This window comes from Beta vulgaris, chromosome 4 (genome assembly GCF_026745355.1).
Source record: "Beta vulgaris subsp. vulgaris cultivar EL10 chromosome 4, EL10.2, whole genome shotgun sequence".
Classification (NCBI taxonomy): domain Eukaryota; kingdom Viridiplantae; phylum Streptophyta; class Magnoliopsida; order Caryophyllales; family Amaranthaceae; genus Beta; species Beta vulgaris.
In genome coordinates, this window is record NC_079205.1 from 22580525 (window position 1) to 22595319 (window position 14795).

At 35.9% G+C, this 14795-nt stretch overlaps 1 protein-coding gene across 2 annotated transcripts in view; it reads left to right on the plus strand.

Annotated features, from left to right (window-relative positions):
• LOC104907362 (uncharacterized) overlaps positions 1–14795 on the plus strand; it is a 33992-nt gene that overhangs the window by 4794 nt on the left and 14403 nt on the right. For both annotated transcript variants that reach the window (XM_048642936.2, XM_048642937.2), the window contains exons 3-7: positions 3722–3827; positions 11075–11409; positions 11500–13276; positions 13867–14114; positions 14533–14637. In XM_048642936.2, coding sequence (XP_048498893.1) covers positions 3722–3827; positions 11075–11409; positions 11500–13276; positions 13867–14114; positions 14533–14604 — 2538 coding nt within the window. In that variant the 3' untranslated portion in view covers positions 14605–14637. The remainder of the gene's footprint in view (positions 1–3721; positions 3828–11074; positions 11410–11499; positions 13277–13866; positions 14115–14532; positions 14638–14795) is intronic.

Consider the following 14795-nt stretch of genomic DNA (forward strand, 5'->3'; position numbering starts at 1 on the left):
GGGATCCCGTCCTCTCGTTTTGCAGCACAAATGAAAATCATTACACGTGAAAGTAAAACAAATCAGGTCTTCATTGCCTTAGAAGAGGTTGTGGGAAGAATAAAATTTAATTGTTATACTAATAATAGTGTTTAATAATACGAAAAATAAAGAATAACAATAATCATAATTATTATAATGATAAATCAGCTAATATTCTTATTATATGTAAACTAGTTGCGGCCGTAACAATAGAATTTGTGCTCTTGAAGTATTTTATTGCATAATTATGCACTTCTCATGTTGTCACTCTCCTTTTCTCAGTCAAGACATAAGATTGAGAAGGAAAGATGATTATTCCCTCTTCTATTTTGAACCTCTCCCTCTCTCTCTTTGGATTTGGGTTAAAAAAAGGTGTCTAGCTCTCCTTCCTTCTCTGATGCAATATCAGACTTAATTGATAACAGATTTCCTTGAGTCATGGTAGACGGGCAAATTTGTGCAATCATTGTGGTGGCTGTCAAATGGTCACCCGTCTAGTTTGACCACCCTATCGACCTACCCCTTGAGTAGATTTCATTTATTGCTTTGAATTCACCTACATTATGTTTGAAGCGTGGCTTTGATTGCCATAACAAAGAGATTGGACGCATAAGGAGTCCGTAGCCTAAATATTTAAAGACCTTCAACAGATGGGTCTGTGAAACTGCATGCTCATGTTGGAGATGAGGAAGCTCTGGAAATTTTGAACTCACAGCTGTGTGTTCATGTGGGAGCATACGAACTTCAGAATCTTTCAACTGATTAGCTTCAAGCTTCACACATCTGGGTGTGCACTTTACTAAGGTTTATACCTTTTGCTTAGTGATATAGCTTTCAGTCATAGCCCTTTAAATGTAATCAAATGGCTCTTATTACGAGTTCCTTTAGGATGTACTTATACAAGGAGTAGCCTTCTATAAGGAGACACATTCAAAGATCTCTTTAGCTTTTGTCAAGTAAATATGACATTTTCTCTCTTAGGTCCTTTATGAACCAACCTTTGAGGAAAATTGTATCCTTCGTGAATTGTTTCTCTTTAATCTTTTTTCGGTGTATTGATTAGTGTGTAACTCTTGAACAAAGGGCTTAGCTGTCAAATTCGATTCAATTTTATATCTTTACCTGCTTGTTCATAACATAAAAACCAACAAGAACATCAAAAAGCTTTTCTTGATTTGCCAAAAAGAGCTGCGAAAATCATCAAAGATTTCTGTTGTGGATCACTTTTGACTTGGAATGAAGGATTGAGGGAGGAGCACTGGTGCATTATAATGCAATGAAGCTCTTATCAATATTGGGTATTTTGTGCATGCTTTCTGTGCGGAGTTTTAAAACCATTGTTTTGCAGCCTTTTCCTCTTTACTTTTCCTATATATTTCTTAGTGTACATCTAAAGTTGCGGGGGTACCTTCACTCTTTCATATACCTCCATGCATGTTCCGGATTGAGAATAGGGTGAGGTATTCTTACCTTCGCTCCCTCCTAATTTGAGATTGAGGATAAAGGGGTATGCAGCAAATTACACATTTTGCAAATTCCCTCCTGTCTCACCCTTCAAGATAACAAATTTCTCATACGTGGGCAATGCAGCCCAAACGGGTCCTTTTTTTGTTGAAACTTTTTTGTGGAGAAAAACAAAAGGTAAATATGATATGGACGTAGTTTGAAATTGAAGCATAAAGCAACTTTATCTAAGAACTCCTTACATGAGGTTTTGCAATGGCAGAAAGATTTTGCCACAAAGGCTAGATCTACGTTGGAAATAAGAGGCTCACAGAGGAAAAAAGGGCTTCATTCATTCTATCAAGAAGTTATTTTAGAATCAAAGCTTATATATATTTATATGGGGAGGCTTAATATTGACCCTTAGACCCTAATTACTCTTCACTCTAGGCCCTTCAACAGAAAATTAGAAACTCCGCCATGTGAGGCGACATGTGCAGGATGTCAAGAGCTTCTTCAAGGTCAAGTTTATATGGTTGAGTCATTTACATTGTTTATGGTCAATACACCTTTACGAAGTTAGAGGCTTAGAGCTTTATCCAAGGCCTATTCCTGCTGAGTTGCGTGTGTCAAGTGATAGTCTGATACAGTTGGGCCATGTGTCTGCAACTTCCCATTGACCATATCTGGTGACAGCGTGACACACTGGCATGTCTGTGTGGGTGGACGTGAATCGCTTTTGAACAATATCTTATCTCCCTTTTGATCAAAATTTTTGGAAATCTGAGTTTCTCGTAGAAAAGATGGGCTCTTGATTTTTTGCTTTAAGGTTTCATAATATTAAGGTTGAATCTTGACTGGAATAGATTAGCTTTTAACTTTCTTATTTCGAGTGGCTTAGTCTAAGTAAACAGACTAGCTCTTAATCCTTTGAAGTAGAGTATTTTCCAAGATATTGATTTATGAGGTTATCTCTATGAGCTCAGAACTCGTGTAGCAAAGATATAAAGACAATTAGTCACAAAAACAGTAACTAACAATCTAACAGTTGTTAATTTTGGTTGGAGATATGTAAACACTCGATAGGAAAACGTGAACGAAATTTACATCCTAAGACCATTTATATCAGTGTCAAACTCGATGAAAATTATCCTAACTAACTTGGAGCTTTGTTCCGACCAAGACTCTAGATAACAGCTATTTGTTATCTGACTTCCAAAACTTCTCCAACAGGCTTTACACATAAAACCTCAAATTTTTAGCTGTGGAAAACCAAGAATTTATTATGCAAAATAAGATTCTTTCAAACTTAGGATTCTAATAAATTGTTTGAACAAGAACTGTCCTAATGTCTTGTGATAACCGAATTACCAAAGTTTCAAAACACTCTTGTGCTGGGAAAACTTCTAATTTCGTCTACAAGTTTCTTCAACCAATTGAGTGTCAGTAGAGGTCTAAACACTCCAACTTATCACCCTCCTCATCTAGCAAATAAGCAGCATGCTTGAGCTAAGGCAGTCTCATGCAGCAAAAAGTTGTCACTAACTTCGTCAATCTCATACCACGATCAAATGAGTTCATTCTCGCCTCAAGTCTTAATTGCTGTACATGCTCTTGGATCACTAACTTGCTATTAAGACTTAAGGCGTTCCAAATGCTTAATTTTCATACTTAAGTATATGGAACTAGGGAATGGAAGGTCAATCCATTAGAATTTCAAATTCCAATGGTACACAAGGGAATCTCATCATGATTCTTTTTAGAGTTCGCCATGACTGATGGGGTATGCTCCTCCATCATCCATGCACGCGACGACACTCCTTGTGACGGAGCTGTGCTTTGAAGCTGCAATGGGGCCTCACTTTCCATTCAAGTGAAGAGATTGGAGTGGTTGCGGCTGGAAGAAATCATGAATTACTTGTAATCTTCACCTCTGATGCGTGAATGGCTTGGACAAGGGTTCATGCTGAAGAGAGATTGGGAGACATAGATGGTGGGTGCACATGTTTACGTGTGCTGGTTGTGGAAATACATTTAAATTGGTAAACCATTTATTATATTGGCGTGATTAAGGCCTTGATATTCATAATTTGGAATACCATGTTGAAGATTCTTCTTGTTATTGGTAGACATGTTTGCTGTAGGGAAAAATGCAGGCTGGATGTTGTCTTTCTGAACGGATAGTGTTTCTGTAATCTTTTTTCTTAATTTTTTTTGGATAAATTGAAAATGACAATTTTTCCATGTGTAATTGCAGGCTGCTAGTTCATTAGCTTGTGCTCGCAAAGGGTGGGTAAATACTGGTATAGATAAGATTGAATGTGAGACATGTGGTGCAAAAGCTGGCTGGGTGGCTTCTGAAGGTGATTTCTTGTTTCTATCTTAGCTAGATTTACCCTTTGTTGATATTACAAGTTCTGTTACGATTCTTCAAACATATTCAGCTTTGGAGGTTTTCTTTTTAACGATATTTTCAGTTGTTTAAATTGAGTGAGGAAAGCTGTGTTAGAACTGTTGAAGTCCATACTATCTATTGATTTGGATATGCTTGATAATCTTCCATGCCAAACTTTGCGTAATTGGCTGGATTTCATGTTTTATGGATTCTAGGAGAACCTTCTGCTCATAAGAACCGTTGCTTCGTAATTTCTAATTATTTACTTGACTAATGATGTGGCATCTCTCTTTTGGTGGCTCCTTGAAAAACACGATTTATTTTTTGTATGCCCTACCTTACATGTAGTAGGGAAGCAAGTGGCATGTATTTGAACATTCAGTTGGCAATTTTTCTATATGTCTACATAGTCTTCCGGCCACTCCAACCACCTAACTCTTTTATCTGGTTGCCAACCAATTTTTTTAATCCCTCCTTTTCTTTGAGGAGTAATGCTAGGTTCGTTGTGGTATGAATGTTTCTGGATCTATTGCATCGGGCTCGGTTTGGTGTGGTTTCGTTTGATTCCAAAAGGTAATAAGTTCATAAAATGAGTAGAAGATAACATAACTTATATATATATATATATATATATATATATATATATATATATATATATATATATATATATATATATATATATATATATATATATATATATATATATATAGAAGTGAGTTTATATGAGAATGCATACTTACATGAGAAATGAGAATGATATTGACGCGCTAGAACTCTTATGAATAAGTGATGTAACTCTAATGAAAGAGTGATATAACTCAAAAAAAAAAAAAGAATATTAGAAAAAAAATTCAAAATTTGATTTTTTTTTGGCTCTAAATTTTTTAGGTGGGTATAACTCTAATGAACAAGTGTTGTAACTCTAATCCAATCGTGTGGTTTAGATTCATTCTCATTTCTCATGTAAGGAACATTCTCATGTGATCTTGCCCATATATATATATATAATATATAATATATAATATAGATATATGTATATATATATGTGTATATATATGTGTGTATGTATGTGTATGTACATATACATACACATACATATATATATATATATATATATATATATATATATATATATATATATATATATATATATATAGGGTTGGGTTCTAGTGAGAACCCTCTTACGGTGAGAACCGTGAGAACCACTTAAAGTGAGTAAAAACTTCCTAAAATGAGGGGAAAAAAAGTAACAAATGAGCATAAACATGAAATGAGTAGAAAACATTAAGTTATCAAAAACATAAAATGAACAAAAATGTAAAAGAAGAAAAATGTAAAATGAGCATTAAAAAGTTCAATGAGAAAAAAAAGTAAAATGAGCAAAAACGTAAAATGAGCAAAAACGTTGATAAATGAGCATAAAATTGTTAAATGAGCAAAACCATAAAACAAGTGAAATAAAAAATGAGCAAAAATATTGTGAAATGATCAAAATCTTCGTAAAATGAGGAAAAATAAGTAGTTCTCACGGTTCTCACCATAAGGGTGGTTCTCATATGAACTTAAACCTATATATATATATATATATATATATATATATATATATGGTGCGAAAAAAAATGGGTAAAAGCATAAAATGAGTAGAAAACATTAAGGCTATGTTCAGTTCACCTTATTTTTGCTTATTTCACATCAGATCAGATCATGCTTATATTTAAAAACTCATTATTATTATTAAATATCTTTCATTACATATTAGTAAAAACTATAATAATTGAATATTAATAAAGTACTCATTGAGACAAATCAACCAAGACATGACATGACTATATTTTTTCTTATTTATTGAGAAAAATCTAAAAGATTCTATCTAATTGTAAATAGTGTCAAGATTCTAAGTGAGGAAGATAAAAAAATACAAAGGGAGTATTATTATTTACTAGTACATTTGTTCAAAAGAATTATTATTGTTGTTGTTGTTGTACTTATTAATATTGGTAATTATTATTAATCTTGTTGTTACCATTATAAATGTCATTGTTATCATTATATTAAGTTATTTTGTTGTTATTAAATAATAGAAAATTAAAAGCCACGTGTTAAGAACATAAGATTGACGCAAAAATAAGAAATATATAAAATATGATATCTCAAATTCATGACAACGAAACTACTAAGTTCGGATTACATTTCAAAATAAGCTAAGTGTGAGATACAAATTATAAATTTAGATTCGGTATACCTCTTCCTACCGAATTCCAAATCTCTCTAGCTATTTGAAGTTTTACGATATTTATTTCTTTTTTGCTCAAGTCATAGTTGTTTGTATATCTTATTTTATTTTATATGGAAAAAAAGAGTTGAGTTTGCCGAGTTCTCAAGTGTGAAAACATTTTTTTAAAGGGAAAGTGTGAAACATTGTATAAGTGCTCTTATAAATTAATGACTTGAGTTATTTAATTATTTTTAGTAATAATAATTATTATTATGATTATAATTATTATTGTTGTTCTTATAATAATGATAATAATAATATTATTATTATTAATAATAAAAGTTGTGTAAAAGTTGTAATAGAAATAAAATGATAATAATAGTAATACTATAAAGAAGATCTTATAATGTATTGCATAATAATGATTTACAAAGTAATAATATATTTTATAAAAGATAAGATCTTGTAAATCAGATTAGATCAGATCAGATCAGAAAAAATAAGTTCAGATCAGATAAGATAAGATAAGATCAGAAAATTTCAGGTGAACTAAACATAGCCTAAATGAGCAAAAACGTTACAAAATGAACATAAAAATGTTAAATAAGCAAGACATAAAAAGAGCAAAAACATTGTGAAAAGAGCACAATTTTCGTAAAATGAGGAAAAATGAGTGGTTCTCACCATAAGGGTGGTTCTCATATGAATTTTTATATATATATATATAGTTGAAACATGATATTTAACGTTATCGATTTGTGATCTACACTTATAACAGATTTATCGTGCCTTTTTTCCCTAGTTAAGTAACCAAATGTAATTAACCGTAGAGGGTGAGAATATAAAGCTTAAGGTTTGACATCAAAGATCCATCAGTTCTTGTTTTGACACTTGTTCAGATGTTCACGTCCACATCCTTTCACTCTCTAGTCGCATGCTTTATTTTGAAATCAAAGATCTAGAAGAAAGTGAAGGCTTTTGCTTGGTTGCCTTTTCTGAAAAGATTCAAGAAGTCTGATATGCGTGCTTTTCATTTTAGTTGTGTTGAGACACCAAATTGTTTATTTTCCACTTTGGGCTACTCGTACTTTCAAGCAATGACTTCAAAATTGTAAATACTAACGGTGCATGGAATCTGTCCAAATTTCCGCACCTATAAGTTTATTCTGGATTACAGGCATTTGAGGGGAGGGAAGCTCGTGTTTAATTATGTTAAGGATTCCGTGATTGCAGAGAATTTTTTAGATATTACAGAATACAATATGCTGCAATTTTATGTGGTATAATTTGGTCCTGAGTACCTCACTGCTATTGCAGTATCATTGGCAGTGGCTCTCTTTCCTGCTCTTCTCTTTTGTAGATCGAAGTTTTGTATATTCAAAGATGACGTGCATTTGACTTTGTAGTGCTGTTGCTTCTGGTGGAATGCTTACAAGATTTTTGCTGACTCTTACATCAATCAGAACTATGGGTAGCAATTGTATAGGGTATGGATCTTTTCAGGCCAAAAATTAATAGGTTGTGAGATTAGTTTTAAAAAGCACGCCCAAGGCGCACCCAGGCGCTAAGTGACCTCAAGCGCAAGGAAAATCGCCTTGGAAGTCCTAGGCAAGGCGACCTACACTTGGCGCAGGTAGGCGCGGGTCTTAGGCCGCTTTTTGGGAGGTGCAACGCGCGCCTCAGTCGCTTTTAGGCTAGATTCGTGAGAAGGGAAGAAGATCTTAGCTAAAAACCTCTAAAAAAGCAAAATTTCTTAAAACTAAAACTTACCCAGTCTTTAGCCTACAAAATCGAGCAATAGCCCTCATTTGATTGCATGAGTTTACTTCATTTAAACCCACAAATTGAAATCCCTAATTGCAAAAACTCTAATTTGCGAAATGCGAAACAGTACCCAAATTGGTGGTTGTTGGTTCGATTGAAGTTGCCGGCGAGCCATCTCTGGTGGCCGACGGCACTTTCTGGGTGATCGCCGGCCGGCGGGCTGGCGGCTGTTTTCAGGTTAATTTTTTCCTCTCTTTGGTGACCAATAATTTTTCTCCTTCTGCTTCGTCCCTGTCTGTCATCTTTTCTTCTCTCTTCCTCTTTGATCTGGAATCTGGATTCATGTGTCATTTTTCAAATGCTTCGATCTCATTTTCTTTGATTCTGATGTGTTTCTCTTATGTTCTGCGACCTGTTTCTTCTTTTCTTCCATGCTCTTCTTTACCCTTTTTCTTTTTTCTCCTTTCTCTGACCCCAATGTATATGAAGTACAAATAAAGATACTTATTTTTAAAAGACTTTCATTTCTTTTGTATTAATTACCTCTTTCTTGGATATTAATAGTATAATTCATTTATTCATACTACACTTTAAAAAAAAGGTGCTTGATCCCGTAAAAAAAATTCCCGAATTCTTCATTCAGGATTGCCATGCACCTTTTTTTTTTTTAATGATAATCCCCAATTTCTTGTTTATTTTTAGGTTTTCATAAATTAATTAGGTTTCTCTCTTCGTGAGAATTTTTTCAACCATTTTGGTGGGTTTTGTCTTCTATCGTAGGAGTTTTCAAGTCTCTGATGGTCCAAAGTGTGGGTGATGATGGTATTCTGATGATCTATTATGCACTGGAGTCTGCTAAGTCAATACAAGAATTTTCTCCTTGAATTTTCGATGGAGCGATAGATCCACCGTGGAACGTTGTATTGAGGCAGCGATTGTGCATGTCCTAATCATCAAATTTCAATTTTCTGATTCATAGTTTTGTCTCATTTTTTAAATTTTGTTTTGTTAGATCTGTTTTTGTAATTGTTGATATAGTGGATGACGTATGGCTTTCATTGATAAAGATTAGTGTCCTTTAGGACTTCCCTCGTAAAAGAAAGAGGTGCATATTTTCGGACCAAGACCATTAGTGGCTATTACTCTGGAAGTATTTAAGACTAGCTTTACATGCATGCAATGCGTTCGATAATTTTAAAATTTATACTTAAATGCATATATAATGAGAAAAAAATAGGCAGTTGGTCTCAGTTCCCCATTAACAATGGAAGAGAGTAATTATGGTTTTCAATATAGCCTTTCTTGTGATTGAATCTCAAATAAAGAGATTAGACCGGATGATTTTGATTGACTGATTACCTGCGTCGACGTATGACATTAATACTAATGCACAATAATAATGCGATATAGTTTAAGTTGATTATATATGGATCCGAAAAAATAACTTTTCTCTCCTTTCTCAGCTATTGAATTCAATTGGAGATGGTTTCAATTGTGCAAATTGATTGAAAATTTATATTTTGCATTAATTTATTGACTTATAGGAATAAATTAATTAATGTGATTCATCTATTTTTTGATGTAATTTAAGTAATTGGTTGTTATCATTTATTTTGATTTAATTTTTTGCTAATTGTTCAAACTTTCTTTTTTTGTTCATTGATTGATATTATTTTTATTCTTTCTTTTACATTTGAAGGAAGAGGGGCATAGATGTCTTTTCCAGTGGACACCATTTGCTCCCCCTTCCGTTATATAATAGAGTCTGTAGACATATGCTTTATTTAGAATTCCATGTTCTGGCAAATGGGGATATTGATTAATTGCCTATTGTTTGATCAATTCTTTGAGTTGTACTTGACTCTGGAGTCACTCATGCCTAGGGATCGCAACAAGTAGAACTCGTGTTGGACCACATAGGATCCAAATCCGACTCGATTCACAATCAGAACTGAAATTCGAGTCCAACTCCGAATTTGCAATCTCCTTATTTGACTCAAAATTCTATCGGACCTAGCCACCTCAGATTCCGGGTCCGGGTCTGACCTGTCTTGAGTACACACGAAATCTAAGAAAAAAAATGCAAAAGCACACAAAAAATAAGCGGTTTATGGATGACTGCTTTTGGGGTAGTCGGTCTCACTTTGAACCTACGTGCTATACTGATATGACTTCATTTCCCAGGAAATACTGAATTTGAAATCTTGAACTCCAGAAAAGTGAACATACTCTACTTCTGATTCTTGACATCAAAACCTACCAAATGTGACTATACAAAGAAAATACATAGAATTTAATGGAGTAATTAAGTTTCACATGTGAAAGAAAGTACTGATCCTTGCCTCCATGCTTTGCTTCTTGTCTATCTACAGCAACATAACTTCAATTTTTGTAGTCTTGAAGATGCGAGAATTCTTGAAGAACAAGTCCTAATCCTTGCTTCCCATTTGCTTCTTGTAGATATGCAGCGACGTGGTTCAATTTAAGAGCTTCTTGAAGATGGGAGAATTGATAAGGCAGAGGAGGGAGAATAAGAACTAGAATGAGGAAGAACAAATAGAAAAATGTGAGGGTTTACAGTAGGGGAAAGAGAAAATGGAGAAAGGAGAGAGAAAAAGATGTTGAGGGGCGACTGAGTGAATATGTGGGTAGAGATTAGGTAGATTCAGGTTTAGATTGTTTTTCTATTAAAATAAAGAAAATCCTAAAAATCACTCACTTACCCTTTCATGAATCAGACTTGGGTCGGACTAGTTGGACCCTGCACAGGAGCCTAGTCCGACCCGCTTCCTATGTGGATTCGGACTTCTTAGTCGGATTCAGACTTTTCTTTAGCGGATTCAGATCAGACTTTTTGCTTTGGATCGGGTTGGATTCGGACTAAATTGCCATCCCTACTCTCACCACTATAAGCAACAACAAAGAATCTGCTGCATACTTGCTTATCAATACTTTTATATCTGGAGTATGTTGGAACATTGGTGTATTGTTGATTGCGCTATGTTTGCTTTGATTACAGTGCTTTGTTCCTTATTGAATGGCATTTTGTTGTGCGTTTTGTGTCTCTTGGTTTGTTGATAATTTATCCATATTGCTTGATTGCTGTTCTTTTGCAGCTTTATATCTGACTGTACGTCAATCCTTATTATTTGAATTTTGTTTTATCAGTCGTATTATTCCGCTTTGTTTCTGAACATTCTTGACAATATGCTATGTTCTCCATATTTTCAATGCAGCTGAAGAGTTTTCAAAACAGCTAGATTTAGGGCACAGGGGGACATGCCCTTGGAGAGGAAATAGCTGTCCAGAGAGCCTAGTGCAGTTTCCTCCTACTCCTCCATCAGCTCTGATTGGAGGATACAAAGACCGGTGTGACGGGCTTTTGCAGTTTGCTGCACTACCAGTTGTTGCTGCGTCTGCGATGGAACAGATGCACATTTCTCGTGGGCCACAAATTGATCGCTTTCTTGCCAACTCTGTCAACTTGTTAATCGGCGAGCCAAGCATGAAACCAGAAAATATTGCAGGAGTGGAATCCTCTAGAGAAGAGGCATTCTCTTTATATTCCCGTGTAAGATATCTGAGAAACCGCATAGATTCTTAGGTAGTATATGACCTACTGGTTTCCTTACATTTTTGTCCCTGTCTTATTGCTTTGCAGGCACAAAAGCTTATAGCTTTGTGTGGATGGGAACCTAGATGGCTGCCAGATATCCAAGATTGTGAAGATCATTCTGCTCAGTCTGCTAGAAACGGGTATTCTGTAGGACCTTCTATGAAATGTGGTCATCCTAATGATCCTGGTCCTAGCAAGAGAGCTTTTTCAAGTACAGCTAAAAAAGATTCTTGCAAGAATGAAGTAATGGGTTCTGAATCTAAATGTGAGTCTAGGTCACCATTGCTAGACTGCAGCTTATGTGGTGCTACTGTGAGAATCTGGGACTTCATAACTGTTTCTCGCCCTGTTCGTGTAGCCCCCAATGGCATGGAGATCCCAGAGACAAGTAAAAAAATGGTTTTAACTCGTGGTGTGAGTGCAGCCAGTGGAATCAGTGGATGGGTTGGTACAGATTGCATGGAGAAAGAGCAGACTGAATACCATGATGAAGCTGCTACAATAGACGAGGGGAAGCTTGTATCAAATACATGTGTGGATCTAAATCTAACAATGGCTGGTGGCTTGTCATCTGGACATGTTCATGTGCCTGAAGTGTCTCCACGATATTGTGATGCTGACTTAGGGAAAGATTTAATGATCGGACAACCTTCTAACAGTGAGGTTGGTGATCGTGCTGCTTCGTATGAATCGCGAGGACCAAGTACCCGTAAGCGGAGCTTGGAAGAGGGTGGAAGCACAGTAGACAGACCAGTTTTAAGGCTGCAACATGCAGATAGTGTTGAGGGAACAGTTATTGATCGTGATGTTGATGAGGTTGATGATGGTAAACAGTATCTAGCGGGGCCCTCAAAACGTGTTCGTGAAGCTGATGTTTTCGAAAGATGTGGGTCTTCATTTCGGAGAGATTCATCTGGTGCAGGCCCTAGCAATTCTCAAGGCGTTGAGATTGAAGCAGATGAGAGGAGAATTGATATATCACATGGAAATGATCAAGTTCTTCGCTATCCTGCTACAAGAGACTCAACACATGCATCTTCTGTCATTGCAATGGATACTATCTGTCACAGTGCAGATGATAACTCCATGGAAAGTGTTGAAAACTACCCTGGAGATGTTGATGATATCAATTTTCCTTCTGTAGCAATGCCTAAAAATGCTGATGTTGCTGACACTTCTGATCTGAACTATAGTAATCAGGCACAACAGAGTGTCTGTTTTCAACCAGCAACTGCCCGGACTGGTGGAGAAATGGGTGTAAGTAGCACAAATGATGAGGAAGTACTTAACACAGATACAGTAACTGCACCAGCTAGAGATGGCCCTAGTATAGGTATTAGTGGTGGAAGTGTGGGAATGGGTGCTAGTCATGAAGCTGAGATTCATGGGACTGATGTTTTTGCAAATAGATCTGACAGTGGTGTTGGTGATGTGGAGCCTATCGCTGAAGTTGTTGAAAATCAGGGACAAACTGGTGAGTTTGCTCCGGAACGTGGATCCAGAGATGATTTTGTTGAGGAGATGGATAGAGAAGATCCTCATGGAGATAGTCAAGATGTTGTGTCTCGCTCAATGGGGAGAGCAGATAGTGGCTCAAAAGTAGTTGGTTCAACGAAAGCAGAATCTTTAGGAAGCGGCGAGAAGAACAGTGAGATGCAAGTTTTAGCCCAAGAAGCTAGTGTTCATCCTTCCCTATCTTGCAATGCTATTGTGTACTCGGGCATTGAAGCATCTAAGGAAGAAGTATCTCAAGGTGGCAAGCAATCTCCTGCGGATGAGGATGTATGTCCTGAGTCAGATTATATGATGGCTAATGGGACAGGTAACTTGTCATTTACTTGACTTTAGTTCCCCATGCTTTTGCTTCTAGAATTACCCATTTCATTTATCTTTATAATCAGCAAGGGAAAGAGAAGAAGTTTATTATCTTGTTTCTGGCTTTACTGCCCTGAAGAAAGAGTTTACAGTTTCACTAGTTCTGCTTCTATGTCTTTTGAATCATCTTAAATATTTTGTCACAAACATATACACAGTTCTTTGGGAGAAAACTGTTCATATCAAGTTCACATGTATTGTGCTGTGTCAGGCAAATATGTTCATGCAGCAGGCTAATATATGCAATTATGCCAGTTGGATCATTAGTACTTTAAGTTCCTGTACAGTTTAGGCAAATTTGATTTCTTCTGAAGAGTTGAGATTTTGATGCATTAGAGGTCATGAATCACAGACTTTGTGTATGGCACCTGTGTCTGTGTGTGTGAGAGATGTATCCCGAAGATAAAAGAGAGGGGTTCTCAAAGTTCGAATGTCTGGTTAACATAGTGACTCCTTCCGGACTTCTATACTATATTTGCCTAATTGCATGTGGACCTCTAACTTACATGGTGTTTCAAATCCGGTGAATGCATGCAGGGCTTCCAAATGGGGATAGTAACTTTGGTGGTGTTGAATTTGATCCAATCAAGCATCATAATAGATTTTGTCCGTGGGTGAACGGCAACGTTGCAGCAGCTGGTTGCAGCACTGGTGTCAGCTCCTCAGCTGGCGCTGTCGCTCTCTGTGGCTGGCAGCTTACCCTTGATGCTCTGGACAATTTTCAGTCCCATGGGCATATTCCAGTACAGGCTGTGGAATCAGAGTCTGCAGCATCCCTTTACAAGGTATATATACTGCAGTTTACCATTGGTGGATTGCTGTTGATTGTGCTGATGTTGGTTGATGTTTTTATTTTTTCTTATTTTTCTGGTTGATTTTTCGCTGTATGATTATCCGTAAACTTGACGCCTCTTATTTAATATGAATTTGGGGTCAATATCGTCTATAATATGTGTTTGCATGCCCTTGCTTATGCTTTCATGTTGTAATTGTTTGGTGTTCGGAGTTGCTGATGATTTAGTAGAGCTTTTTCAGCTCATATCTAATAAGAAAACCTAATTAGCTGTGGTATCTGTCATGCATGTCATCTTCTGCTGCAAGGTTAATTGTTGTCTCATTGCTGTTTTATTTTCTAAGTGCTATCATATGTTCTGCTGTTTGTGTAAAATTTTATGCTGACATGAGCTAAACTGATTTCTCTAGGATGATCACTTAACTTCTAGCCATAAACTTTTAGCACGCAATTCCTTTAGCAAAAGCCGTGGGCAAAGCTAAACATGAGTCGTGAGCACAGCATGGTATTTGCAGGTATGTTAGTTACAAAAGCTTCAAATCCTGCTGGTCTTTTTTTCTAGATGTATATATTAAAATCTGATTTTTCATTAATCTTTTGATTGCTTAATCCTGCTGGTCTTTTTTTCTAGATGTATATATTAAAATCTGATTTTTCATTAATCTTTTGATTG